General features: G+C 52.1%; 1 protein-coding gene across 6 annotated transcripts in view; it reads left to right on the top strand.

Annotated features, from left to right (window-relative positions):
- POMGNT1 (protein O-linked mannose N-acetylglucosaminyltransferase 1 (beta 1,2-)) overlaps window positions 1–13,552 on the top strand; it is a 116,861-nt gene that overhangs the window by 68,372 nt on the left and 34,937 nt on the right. For all 6 annotated transcript variants that reach the window (XM_073564998.1, XM_073564996.1, XM_073564997.1 and 3 more), the window contains exons 10-14: window positions 11,096–11,166; window positions 11,239–11,314; window positions 11,466–11,549; window positions 11,747–11,788; window positions 12,158–12,216. In XM_073564998.1, coding sequence (XP_073421099.1) covers window positions 11,096–11,166; window positions 11,239–11,314; window positions 11,466–11,549; window positions 11,747–11,788; window positions 12,158–12,216 — 332 coding nt within the window. The remainder of the gene's footprint in view (window positions 1–11,095; window positions 11,167–11,238; window positions 11,315–11,465; window positions 11,550–11,746; window positions 11,789–12,157; window positions 12,217–13,552) is intronic.

Raw genomic sequence — 13,552 nt, 5'->3', positions numbered from 1 at the left:
AGGTGTAGATACAGGGAGGGCACAGGATGGGGCAGCAGTCAGCTGGATAATACAGATATATACAGAGATTACAGCCAGAGGTGCAGTTACAGGGAGGGCACAGGATGGGACAGCAGTCAGCTGGATAATACAGATATATACAGAGTAACATACAGAGATTACAGCCAGAGGTGCAGATACAGGGAGGGCACAGGATGGGGCAGCAGTCAGCTGGATAATACAGATATATACAGAGATTACAGCCAGAGGTGCAGATACAGGGAGGGCACAGGATGGGACAGCAGTCAGCTGGATAATACAGATATTTACAGAGATTACAGCCAGAGGTGCAGATACAGGGAGGGCACAGGATGGGACAGCAGTCAGCTGGATAATACAGATATATACAGAGTAATATAAAGAGATTACAGCCAGAGGTGCAGATACAGGGAGGGCACAGGATGGGGCAGCAGTCAGCTGGATAATACAGATATATACAGAGTAATATACAGAGATTACAGCCAGAGGTGCAGATACAGGGAGGGCACAGGATGGGGCAGCAGTCAGCTGGATAATACAGATATATACAGAGCAATATACAGAGATTACAGCCAGAGGTGCAGATACAGGGAGGGCACAGGATGGGACAGCAGTCAGCTGGATAATACAGATATATATACAGAGTAATATACAGAGGTTACAGCCAGAGGTGCAGATACAGGGAGGGCACAGGATGGGGCAAAAGTCATCTGGTTAATACATATATACAGAGTAATATACAGAGATTACAGCCAGAGGTGCAGATACAGGGAGGACACAGGATGGGACAGCAGTCAGCTGGATAATACAGATATATACAGAGTAATATCCAGAGATTACAGCCAGAGGGGCAGATACAGGGAGGACACAGGATGGGACAGCAGTCAGCTGGATAATACAGATATATACAGAGTAATATCCAGAGATTACAGCCAGAGGGGCAGATACAGGGAGGGCACAGGATGGGACAGCAGTCAGCTGGATAATACAGATATATATACAGAGTAATATACAGAGGTTACAGCCAGAGGTGTAGATACAGGGAGGGCACAGGATGGGGCAGCAGTCAGCTGGATAATACAGATATATACAGAGATTACAGCCAGAGGTGCAGTTACAGGGAGGGCACAGGATGGGACAGCAGTCAGCTGGATAATTCAGATATATACAGAGTAATATACAGAGATTACAGCCAGAGGTGCAGATACAGGGAGGGCACAGGATGGGGCAGCAGTCAGCTGGATGGGTCACGTTACCATTCCTTATAACAGGTGGGCCCAGGGAAGCTCTCGTATCCACAGGTGTTTTCTTAGTTTCTAGTCCGCCTCCATGCGTTACGTGACGCGTCTTCCATGGTAGATCAAGGACACTGGCTAAAGATGTGTAGCTAGCTTTTATCCCCTAGCTCAACTCCGCTCATATTTGCCTCTGGGCCGAACTGATATCTCCTCCCCTGACCGCCTAGCTGAAATAATCCCCAATATTTAGGATGGGTTGTCATTTCCTAGTGGGAGGTCCAAACGGGACGACTGACGTCCCAACAAGTTCTTTGGGGCTGGACCGATATTGAGAGTCCAAACTTGGGTCGACTAAGTGGTTCTGGAGAGCCAGTCTCGATAGCTCGGCATCCAGCACCGCTAGAGAACGATGAGGCCCACGTGTGTGCGGAGGGTTACCAGGGTTCTAGTGGTATATTGTACTTAACTCCGACATGCACGGTACTCTCATAAGGCCATGTTCATATTGCGTTAACCGAGACGGTTCAACGCATAGCATTGACGGGCTGCGTTAACGTTATAGCATAATGCAGTTGCGTTATGCTATACTCGCTAGCGCAGATGATTCATCAATGCTAGCGGTAACGGAGCCTCAGACGCTGCAGCCCGCGTCTGAGGCTCCGTCAGTGAATGACGGCACATTGGAAACGCGTGCTGCTTTATGGCATGCGTCGCGATGCGCCCGATAATGGGGGCCAATGGCAGCATTATTGGACTGCGTTACACCGTGTTATGCCGCGTTGTAACGCAGTCCGTCTAACGGACTGCCACAACGCAATGTGACTCCGGCCTAATTCATCTCTGTGTCGGTGCTTTCTTCGTCTAGGCCTTCCATTGATAGCTGATTGATAGCTGGCTGCCCTGCACAAAAGACAGCTGAGGGTAAAGGTCCTGTTCTTTTGAGAAATTGTGTATTTATCTCATGGGTTGGTGTCACAGTTCAGGAGCAGGGAAAGAGGGAGATGTCTGGATAATATTTTGGGCCTGAAATTAATAAATCAATATAGTGTCTCCCTCGTCCTCACACCTCTTCGCTTTAGAGGGCGCTAGGGGGTATGACATTCCTGTGTTTCCCTGTGCACCCTTCCGACTCCTCCCCTTGCCCCGGAATAACCCGTCAGCATTCCCGTGGTGGCGAATGGTGAAGTGATATTGCTCAAGCGTGAGGCTCCAGTGTAGCAACCTCCAATTCGTCCCGGAGACAGTGTGTAACCAGCTGAGGATGTTGTGGTCCGTCTCCACGGTGAAGTGGCGTCCGTATAAGTAGACGCTGCAGGGCCCATACAATTGCCAGGCATTCCTTTTCCATCGTGGAGTAAGCCACCTCCCTCGGCAATGGCTTCCTGCTCACATACAAGACGGGATGTTCCTGGCCCGTTGAATTAACCTGACTGAGCACGGCACCGAGGCCAAAGTCACTGGTGTCGGTCTGTACTACAAACAGCCGTTCAAAGTCAGCAGCTTGTTGTACTGGGAAGCTAGAGAGAGCGGTTTAGAGTGCCCGGAAAGCTGTCTCTCAGGGGACTGTCCAGTCAGCTGTGACGGGCAGCTTCTTCTCTGTGAGAGGGTACTATAGTGTGGAACAAACCTTCTATATAACCCAGCGGTGCCACACAAAACGTTGACACATAAAATGAGAACACTGGGGATAGGGGAAAATGTGTAAGTGGGTTAAGAGCTGGCTCAGGGATAGGAAACAAAGGGTGGTTATTAATGGTGCACACTCGGACTGGGTCACGGTTAGCAGTGGGGTACCGCAGGGGTCAATATTGGGTACCACAGGGGTCAGTATTGGGTACCACAGGGGTCAGTATTGGGTACCACAGGGGTCAGTATTGGGTTCCACAGGGGTCAGTATTGGGTACCACAGGGGTCAGTATTGGGTTCCACAGGGGTCAGTATTGGGTTCCACAGGGGTCAGTATTGGGTACCACAGGGGTCAGTATTTGGTACCGCAGGGGTCAGTATTGGTCACCACAGGGGTCAGTATTGGGCCCGCTTCCTTTTAACATATTAATGACCTTGTAGGGGGCATAGAGAGTAGAATTTCAATATTTGCAGATGACACTAAACTCTGCAGGATAATCAATACAGAGGAGGACAATTTTGTATTACAGGAGGATTTATGTAAACTAGAAGCTTGGGCTGATAAATGGCAAATTATCTTTAATGGGGATAAATGTAAGGTCATGCACTTGGGTAGAACAAACAAGATGTATAATTATGTGCTTAATTGTAAAACACTGGGCAAAACTGTCACTGAAAAAGACCTGGGTGTATGGGTGGACGACAAACTCTCATTTAGTGGCCAGTGTCAGCTGTGGCAAGAATAATAATAATCTTTATTTATATAGCGCCAACTTATTCCGCAGCGCTTTACAGTTTAACAGTTTCAGAACACAAGTCATAAGTAACAATGTTAACAATACAATAATGAAAGCACAATCAGCCGCTCCTGCTGGTGAGAGCTTACACTCTACAGTGAGGTGGGGGAGATACAGAGTACAGGTGTGTATATACAATGGTGTATTTACAATGATGGTCCAGCCATCTTGAGGGAGTGAGGGATGGATGGAGATAGTGAATGGGCTACACACGCACACTTACACATAGAATGGCTGTGATTATTGAACATGATAGGCCGCTCTGAACAAATGTATTTTGAGAGAGCGCCTAAAACTATGCAAATTGTGGATAGTCCTAATTTCTTGGGGTAGAGCATTCCGGAGGATTGGCGCAGCGCGGGAGAAGTCTTGGAGTCGGGAGTGGGAGGTGCGGATTAGTGCAGAGGTTAGTCGATCGTCGTTTGCAGAGCGCAGCGGTCGGTTAGGCCGATTGACAGAAATGAGGGAGGAGACGTAGGGGGGTGCTGCACTGTGGAGAGCCTTGGGTGAGAACAAGTACTTTGAATTGGATCCTATAATGAATGGGCAGCCAATGTAAGGACTGGCGAAGAGCGGATGCATCCGAGTACCGATTAGTCAGATAGATGACCCTGGCTGCTGCATTAAGTATGGACTGGCGAGGGGATAGTCAAGTAACGGGGAGGCCAATTAATAGAGCGTTGCAGTAGTCCATCCAGGCGGGAGTGGATCAGGGCAACAGTGAGGGTTTTTGTTTCCGTGGTGAGAAATGGGCGGATTCTAGAGATGTTCTTTAGGTGTAAGCGGCAAGAGCAGGAAAGAGATTGTATATGGGATGTGAAGGAGAGATTGGTGTCAAGCATAACACCCAGACAGCGCACCTGCTGTCGGGGTGTTATTATGGTGCCACCTGTAACGGGGTCTTCCTATCTCGGGTACCTCTTTCAGTACCACCCCGTGTTTCCGGAGGTCCACTCTGCTTTGGCTGGAGTCTGAATGAAGGACGCTGGCTGGAATTCCTTGGTTACATGGGCGCATATAAAAGATCACTGCTTCTCCACGTATTTCCAGCCTGACAACACTTTACTCACAGGACACAGAATATATCACACAGATACAGAGGGCCAGACATGCATTACAATAGCCGCAGGTAGCCGGAGCCTGCCGATATTTACTGTGGGAATTACAAAGGTGGGGGGGGGCGGCTGGGAGCAGCCTGTGGGCTGATGCATTAGGGACATGCATCTCCCATGGAACCTATTATACATACATATAACTGCACAACATATTCACAACATACGCAGTCTGATCCTTAATGGATCGGTTTGGGGATGACCGAAGATAATGGGGTTGGTACATGTTCCGTTTGTCGACTTAGTCCATCGGCGTTACCATTTTGTTTGCCGGGTCTGTAGTGGATGGTGAAGTCCAGAGGTTGTAGGGCTAAACTCCACCGCAGCAATCTGGCGTTGTCTCCGGGGACCCGATTAAGCCAGACTAGGGGATTATGGTCCGTTAGGAGGGAAAACTGTCGTCCATACAAATATGGTTGCAACTTCTTGAGTGCCCATACTACCGCCAGGCACTCCTTCTCGATGGCCGCATAGCTTACTTCACGGGGCAGTAGTTTCCGACTCAGGTAAACTACCGGGTGTTCTTGGCCGTCCAGCCCGACTTGGCTCAGTACTGCCCCCAATCCAAACATAGAAGCGTCTGTGTGAACCAGGAAACGTTTAGTTGGATCGGGTGCGGCCAATACAGGGGTATTGGTGAGGGCGTCCTTTAGTTGGCGGAAGGCTTCCTCACACTCTGGGGTCCAGGTTACCTGGCGGGGTTGGTTCTTACGGGTCAGATCAGTGAGGGGCTTGGCTACACTGCTGTAATTGGGAACGAATTTCCTGTAATACCCCGCTGTCCCTAGAAACGCCATGACCTGGGTTTTAGTGCGTGGGGTGGGCCATTTGGCTATGGCCTCTATCTTGGCTGGTTCTGGTCGCTGTTTCCCACCCAATGCCCTAAATACTGAACCTCTGCTTTGCCCACGTGACACTTGTTTGGGTTCAGGGTGATTCCAGCCTGGTGGATCCTGTCCAATACTGTCTCTAGGTGATTTAGGGGCTCTTCCCATGTCGCACTGTAGATGGCGATGTCGTCCAGGTAGGCACAAGCATAGTCCTGGAGACCATCCAGAAGCCGGTCAGCCAGCCTCTGGAAGGTCGCCGAGGCATTCTTCATCCCGAATGGCATAACTCGAAACTGGAATAAGCCGAACGGGGTGACAAATGCCAACTTGGGAATAGCGTCAGGACTAAGGGGCATCTGCCAGTAGCCTTTGCATAGATCGATGGTGGTCAAATACTTTGCCCCCGCCACCCGGTCTAACAACTCATCCACACGCGGCATGGGGTATGCAGCCGTCACTGTTTTCTCATTGAGCTTACGATAGTCTACACAAAACCGTGTAGTTCCATCCTTCTTGGGCACTAACACTACGGGGGATGCCCAGGGACTATCTGACTCTTCAATGTCCCCTAAACGCAACATCTCTTGTCGCATCCCCTCTCGTACAGACTCAGGGACGCGGAAGTGGTTTTGTCGCAGGGGGGTCTGATCCTGGGTCTCAACCTTGTGTTGTGCCAGGCGAGAGTACCCTGGTCTCCCGGAAAACATCCTCTGTCGCTGCCTCAACAGCTCCTCCGCCTGCTGTCTCTCCCGGGGGCCTAGGTCTTCACCCAAGTGTACCTGGTCCCATGTTTTAGACTGAGTCCTTTCCCCTAAGACATCCGGCAAGGGAAGTCCGGCTAAATCCTCTGCTTCAGGTGCACAGATGGCCACTACGTCTTCAGGGCGCTCCCGGTAGGGCTTCAGCATATTCACGTGGAACATGCGGATAACCCTGGGGTCGTCACAATCGGGGACATTATAGGTTGTGTCGGCTATTTTCCCAACTACCTGGTAGGGCCCCTGCCATGCAGCTTGGAACTTGTTCTGCTTAGTGGGCTCTAACACAAGGACCTTCTGTCCTATTTCCAAGGTGCGCTCTCTGGCCCTCCGATCGTACCATATGCGCTGGCGCCGCTGGGTCGCCTGCAGGTTCTCACGTACAGCCTGGGTCAGCACATAGGGTACAATAGGTACCCCTTCTATGAGGCCCTCCCCTTCCCAGTGTTCTAGCACTAAGTCTAGGGGTCCCCTTACCCGTCTCCCGTATACCAGCTCGAACGGGGAGAACCCCGTGGATTCTTGGGGCACCTCCCGATAGGCAAACAGGAGGTGTGGTAAGAATTTCTCCCAGTCCCTGTAGGTCCTGGTAAAAGTCCCAATGAGCTGTTTTAATGTCCCGTTAAAGCGTTCACACAACCCATTGGTTTGCGGGTGGTACGGGGCGCTTCTAATGGACTTTACGCCGCACAGCTTCCACAGTTGGTTGGTCACCTCTGCTGTAAACTGGGTACCCTGGTCCGAGATGATCTCCCGGGGAAATCCAACCCGTGAGAAAACCTGGAGCAGGGCGGCCGCCACCGTCTCTGCCAGTATGTTAGGTAACGCAACCGCCTCTGGATACCGTGTGGCATAATCTACCACTGTCAATATATACCTTTTCCCTGACGGACTGGTTTTGGCTAACGGTCCTATCAGATCGACCGCTACTCGGCTAAATGGTTCCTCCACAATGGGGAGGGGCGTAATTTGGCCTTGCATCGATCCCCCCTCTTGCCAATGCCCTGGCAACTGTCACAGGTCTGGCAGTACTGACGAACATCATAGGTTACCCCCGGCCAAAAGAAGTTTTGTGTCAGACGATGCCTGGTGCGACTGACGCCGAAGTGCCCGGCCAAGGGTATGTCATGAGATATTCGCAGTAACTCCTGCCTATACTTCTTGGGAACTACCATCTGTCGTCTTATAGTGGAGCTCGTCCCTGTGTGGTGCTGCTCTGTGATCTGGTAGAGGAGTCCCTGCTTCCATACAAACTGTTCCCCTTCCAGTACCCCTCTCCCCTCCTGTGCCTTCCCACGATATCCCTCCAATGAAGTATCCTCAAGTAACTCCCTCTTAAATTCATCTGGGATGGCCCAAGAAATGTGTCTGGCTATGGGAATACGTGCAGGGCTGGGATGTCTTACCTGGGCCTCATCTGAGTGTGATTCCGCCTCCGCAGCTCGAGCTTGTCTCCGGGTGGTCACAGGATGTTTCAGCCAGAGGGGCAACCGAGAATGCAGACAACATGGGCCCCAAGTCGTTTCCCAGCAAGACGTCTGCAGGCAAATCCTCCATCAAGCCGACCTCAACAAGGCCATCCCCGACTCCCCAGTTCAGGTGAATCCTGGCAGTGGGTAGTCGATGTATAGCTCCCCCTGCTACACGGACTGCCACTGTCCGGTCCGTCTTCTCTTGGTACCGGACGAGATGAGGCTTCACAAGGGTCAAAGTTGCTCCGGAATCTTAGTCCCTGCATACGTTTCCCACTAACCCACACAAACTGTCGATGCTGTTGTCGATTATCTGCCCGGGCTGCCTGCACGGGGTCTACTTCATGCAGCACTTCCTCCATCTCTTCCACCCCTTGGTTAGTCGTAGCCCCCCAATGCCGGGTCAGCTTCGCCTTGGTAGCAGTGTACAGCAGCCCGGCTGAAGGTAGCTGTTCCCGCCTTTGGCCACTGGGTATGCTGAGTCCGGTTGGGACATTGTCTTTGCAGGTGTCCCAGCTGACGGCAGGTGTGGCATCGCGCCCCAGGGGGACTGTGGTAGGCCGGGTTTCTAGCTGGTCCCCCTACATTCTTCGGTGGTTTGTGGCCTTTCAGGTCCATGGGCGGGCCCCTAGTAACCATCTTTGATCTGGACAACTGAGGCCTCCTGGCATCATGATGTTCATCGGCCAGAAGAGCGGCTTCCTTCATAGTCGTTGGCCGCCTATCCCAAAGCCATTCCTGTGTCTCGAGGGTTAGTTCATTAAAGAATCGTTCTAACAAGAAGAGCTGGAGGACGTCCTCCTTAGTGGTTGCTTGGCTCCCTTGTACCCAATGTAGCTGTGACCGCCGTAATTTAGAGGCCCATTCAGCGTGGGTATCGGTTTTATAAGTCCACTGAACTTTTGGCGGTATGCCTCTGGTGTCAGCGCATACCGGGCCAAGATCATTTCTTTTATCCGCTCACAGTCCATACAGTCCTCATGAGGTACCGTGCGATAGGCGTCCGCTGCGCGGCCTGTCAGCTTGCTGGCCAGAATCTGAACCCGTTCTTCCGGCTTTACTTGATGAAGGGCACACTGCCGCTCAAAGTCCTGCAGAAAGCCATCAATGTCTTCCTCTGCCTCCCCCAACTGTCAGAAGGCATTGTACTGGATCTTTTTGTAGCTTCCTGTTGAAGGTACCTGGTAGAAGGCCAGAGCTCCCCCTGCTCGCTGACTCTCCTCTCTCTGCTCTGCCATCTCCATCTTGGCCAGCTCCACTTTGGTCCGCTCTGCCATCTCCATCTTGGCTAGCTCTATCCTGGTCCGCTCGGCCATCTTTTTCTTCAGATCAGTACGCACATCAGCCATCACCTCTCGTATGATCTCTACTGCAGGGTTTGGGCCATAGAACGCCAGTCTGTTCTTTACCTCCCTCTGGAATTCGGTCTCCTCCACATTCACATTGGGGGGGTGCTGCACTGTCTTGTTCCATGATGGCTGCTATCAAATCCGCTTTTGTTTTGTTGCTGGTGATCAACCCTCGGGCTTCCACCAGATCTTTTAATGTAGTCCTCTTTAACTTCTGGTAGTTATTTTCCATTCATTCCTTTCCTCTTGTAGAAGGGGTATCATATCCCGCTGCTGCCACCAGTGTAACGGGGTCTACCAAGCTGGGGTACCTCTTTCAGTACCACCCCGTGTTTTCGGAGGTCCGCTCTGTGTTGGCTGGAGTCTGAATGAAGGACGCTGGCTGGAATTCCTTGGTTACATGGGCACATATAAAAGATCACTGCTTCTCCATGTATTTCCAGTCTGACAACACTTTACTCACAGGACACAGAATATATCACACAGATACAGAGGGCAGGCCAATAGAAAAGCGGCAGGCCAGACATGCATTACAATAGCCGCAGGTGGCCGGAGCATGCCGATATTTACTGTGGGAACTACAAAGGTGCGGGGGGGGCGGCGGCTGGGCGCAGCCTGTGTGCTGATTCATTAGAGACATGCATCTCCCATGGAACCTATTATACATACATATAGCTGCACAACATATTCTGGGTGCTAAGTGGTTCTGTAACACCACCCACGGAGAGGGAAATGTCAGATTTAGGGAGGTTTGTAGACGGTGGGAGCAGAAGAAGTTCAGTTTTGGAGAGGTTGAGTTTCAGGTAGAGAGCAGACATGATGTTGGAGACTGCGGACAGTCACTGGCGTTGTGTAGTACAGCAGGGGTAAGGTCGGGGAATGACGTGTACAGTTGTGTTATCAGCATAAAGATGATACTGAAAGTCAAATCTGATGGTCTGTCCAATTGGGGCCGTGTAGAGAGAGAAAAGAAGGGGGCCAAGGACTGAGCCCTGAGGGACCCCGACAGCAAGAGGAAGAGGAGATGACGTGGAGCCAGAGAACAAAACACTGAAGTAGCAGTCAGAAAGATAGGAAGAGAACCAGGACAGCAGTGCCCTTAATGCCTAGTGAGTGGAGCCTAGAGAGTAGGAGACGGTGGTCAACAGTGGCCAGAGGCTGGAGGCACCACCAGGAGACAGGCCAGTACACCAGGAGACGTGGAGGGGGCTGTAGGAGGGCATCAACCCAGCAGCAGGACCGCTACCTCCGCCTTTGTGCAAGGAGGAACAGGAGGAGCAATGCCAGAACCCTGCAAAATGGCCTCCAGCAGGCCACATATGTGCATATGTCTGCACAAACAGTTAGAAACCGACTCCATGATGATGGTCTGAGTGCCCGAAGTCCCAAGATGGGGGTTGTGCTCACAGCCCAACACCATGCAGGACGCTTGGCATTTGCCACAGAACACCAGGATTGGCAAATTCGCCACTGGAGCCCTGTGCTCTTCACAGATGAAAGAAGGTTAACACTGAGCACATGTGACAGACGTGACAGAGTCTGGAGACGCCGTGGAGAGCGATCTGCTGCCTGCAACATCCTTCAGCATGACCGGTTTGGCAGTGGGTCAGTAATGGTGTGGGGTTGCATTTCTTTGGAGGGCTGCACGGTGTTGGGCTGTGAGCACAACCCCCATCTGTGGACGTCAGGCACTCAGACCATCCTCATGGAGTCGGTTTCTAACCATTTGTGCAGACACATAGCACCGGGGTGAATACTTCTGGAAGCCACTGTACGACTGGCTGTTTTGCGATCTAGCTGCAGCGTGTGACTGGTCTCCTGTGGTGTCGATCCTTGGTATTCCACCCTCGATCACTTGCAGGATTTGCATTTATTCTATATTTTTTTTCTTTCAGCTTAAACAAAACAAAGTATTTCATGTTCCAGTCGCGGTGATAGCGGGAAACCGCCCTAATTACCTGTACAGGTGAGCTGTGGCCAGGAGGGGCGCTGTGGTTCCCTGCCACTGTGGACCTTATCTAAGGCGTCTCTCTTCCAGGATGCTGCGGTCGCTGCTCTCGGCACAAGGAGTTAATCCCCAGATGATCACAGTCTTCATTGATGGTTACTATGAAGTAAGGAATTGCTGCTTCTCGTAATGTTGTGCACCATTAGTGGTGCTTTTGGGTGGGAGGGGCTTCCGTTTCATGTGGGCGGTGCTTGTCTACAATCCGCCACGGTCCCTTTAGCTTTTCTCTCCATTACCTTTGTTGTGTCTTCGTGCAGGAACCGATGGATGTGGTCGAGCTGTTTGGCCTGAAAGGCATCCAGCACACCCCAATAAGCATCAAGAACGCCCGCGTGGCGCAGGTGACCCTGGTGTTGACCCTGTATGACCCTGGTGTTGACCCTGTATGACCCTGGTGTTGACCCTGTATGATCCTGGTGCTGTGCGCTCCTGCTGTTGTGTCCTGTGTCTTCCACGTCTCTGGTGGCGTTGTCCCGGTAGCATCGGGTCGTGTGACCTCTTTTATCTTTGTTCTGACATTTTGCCTGTTTTTTCATAGCATTATAAAGCGAGCCTGACCGCCACCTTCAACCTGCACCCGGTGAGTGTCCGCTCGTAGTACCCTGCCCACCCCAAATATTGGCGATGCCCAATGTGTAGGTGCCCAGCATATTCAGGGTCACAGTGCTGCCGCTACACCGCCAGTCTCTAGGTATCTGTCACCAGACACAGCGCCCCCTCCTGGCAGCTGTGGGAACAGGTTAGGGTGATTTGTGTGTGGACTAAAAACGCAAGCATTATGGTGCAAGCAGCTAAACCTGTGACCCTCTCGCTGGGCTCTGGTCACACCCGTAGTTATGGAGAAAGTGATTCATCTGTAGCTCAATCAAGCTAGAAAGCGGAGAACCTGGGATCACTCCATGGCACACGCAGATTGTCATCTTTTTCTCCTTTACCTCTACATCCTCAGGATGCCAAGTTTGTTGTTGTTCTAGAAGAAGACTTGGACGTCTCTGTGGATTTCTTCAGGTAACTTCTGATTAATGAACAGTATGAGAGATCTGTCTGGTCACACGTGGTGGAGTCTGTGCTGCGCTCAGTAGTGTCCTGTGTCAGGTCACACGTGGAGTCTGTGCTGCGCTCAGTAGTGTCCTGTGTCAGGTCACACGTGGAGTCTGTGCTGCGCTCAGTAGTGTCCTGTGTCAGGTCACATGTGGAGTCTGTGCCGCGCTCAGTAGTGTCCTGTGTCAGGTCACACGTGGAGTCTGTGCTGCGCTCAGTAGTGTCCTGTGTCAGGTCACACGTGGAGTCTGTGCTGCGCTCAGTAGTGTCCGGTCACACGTGGAGTCTGTGCTGCGCTCAGTAGTGTCCGGTCACACGTGGAGTCTGTGCTGCACTCAGTAGTGTCCTGTGTCAGGTCACACGTGGAGTCTGTGCTGCGCTCAGTAGTGTCCTGTGTCTGGTCACACGTGGAGTCTGTGCTGTGCTCAGTAGTGTCCTGTGTCTGGTCACACGTGGAGTCTGTGCTGTGCTCAGTAGTGTCCTGTGTCAGGTCACACGTGGAGTCTGTGCTGCGCTCAGTAGTGTCCTGTGTCAGGTCACACGTGGAGTAGTGTCCTGTGTCTGGTCACACGTGGAGTCTGTGCTGCGCTCAGTAGTGTCCTGTGTCTGGTCACACGTGGAGTCTGTGCTGCGCTCAGTAGTGTCCTGTGTCAGGTCACACGTGGAGTCTGTGCTGCGCTCAGTAGTGTCCGGTCACACGTGGAGTCTGTGCTGCGCTCAGTAGTGTCCTGTGTCAGGTCACACGTGGAGTAGTGTCCTGTGTCAGGTCACACGTGGAGTCTGTGCTGCGCTCAGTAGTGTCCTGTGTCAGGTCACACGTGGAGTCTGTGCTGCGCTCAGTAGTGTCCTGTGTCAGGTCACACGTGGAGTCTGTGCTGCGCTCAGTAGTGTCCGGTCACACGTGGAGTCTGTGCTGCGCTCAGTAGTGTCCGGTCACACGTGGAGTCTGTGCTGCGCTCAGTAGTGTCCTGTGTCAGGTCACACGTGGAGTCTGTGCTGCGCTCAGTAGTGTCCTGTGTCAGGTCACACGTGGAGTCTGTGCTGCGCTCAGTAGTGTCCTGTGTCAGGTCACACGTGGAGTAGTGTCCTGTGTCTGGTCACACGTGGAGTCTGTGCTGCGCTCAGTAGTGTCCTGTGTCTGGTCACACGTGGAGTCTGTGCTGCGCTCAGTAGTCTCCTGTGTCAGGTCACACGTGGAGTCTGTGCTGCGCTCAGTAGTGTCCTGTGTCAGGTCACACGTGGAGTCTGTGCTGCGCTCAGTAGTGTCCTGTGTCAGGTCACACGTGGAGTCTGTGCTGCGCTC

The sequence above is a fragment of the Dendrobates tinctorius genome, unplaced genomic scaffold (assembly GCF_039654945.1).
Source record: "Dendrobates tinctorius isolate UK_male_01 unplaced genomic scaffold, ASM3965494v1 ptg000515l, whole genome shotgun sequence".
NCBI lineage: Eukaryota > Metazoa > Chordata > Amphibia > Anura > Dendrobatidae > Dendrobates > Dendrobates tinctorius.
Note: the sequence above shows the minus strand (reverse complement) of the source record. Positions and strands in the feature narration are given on the sequence as shown.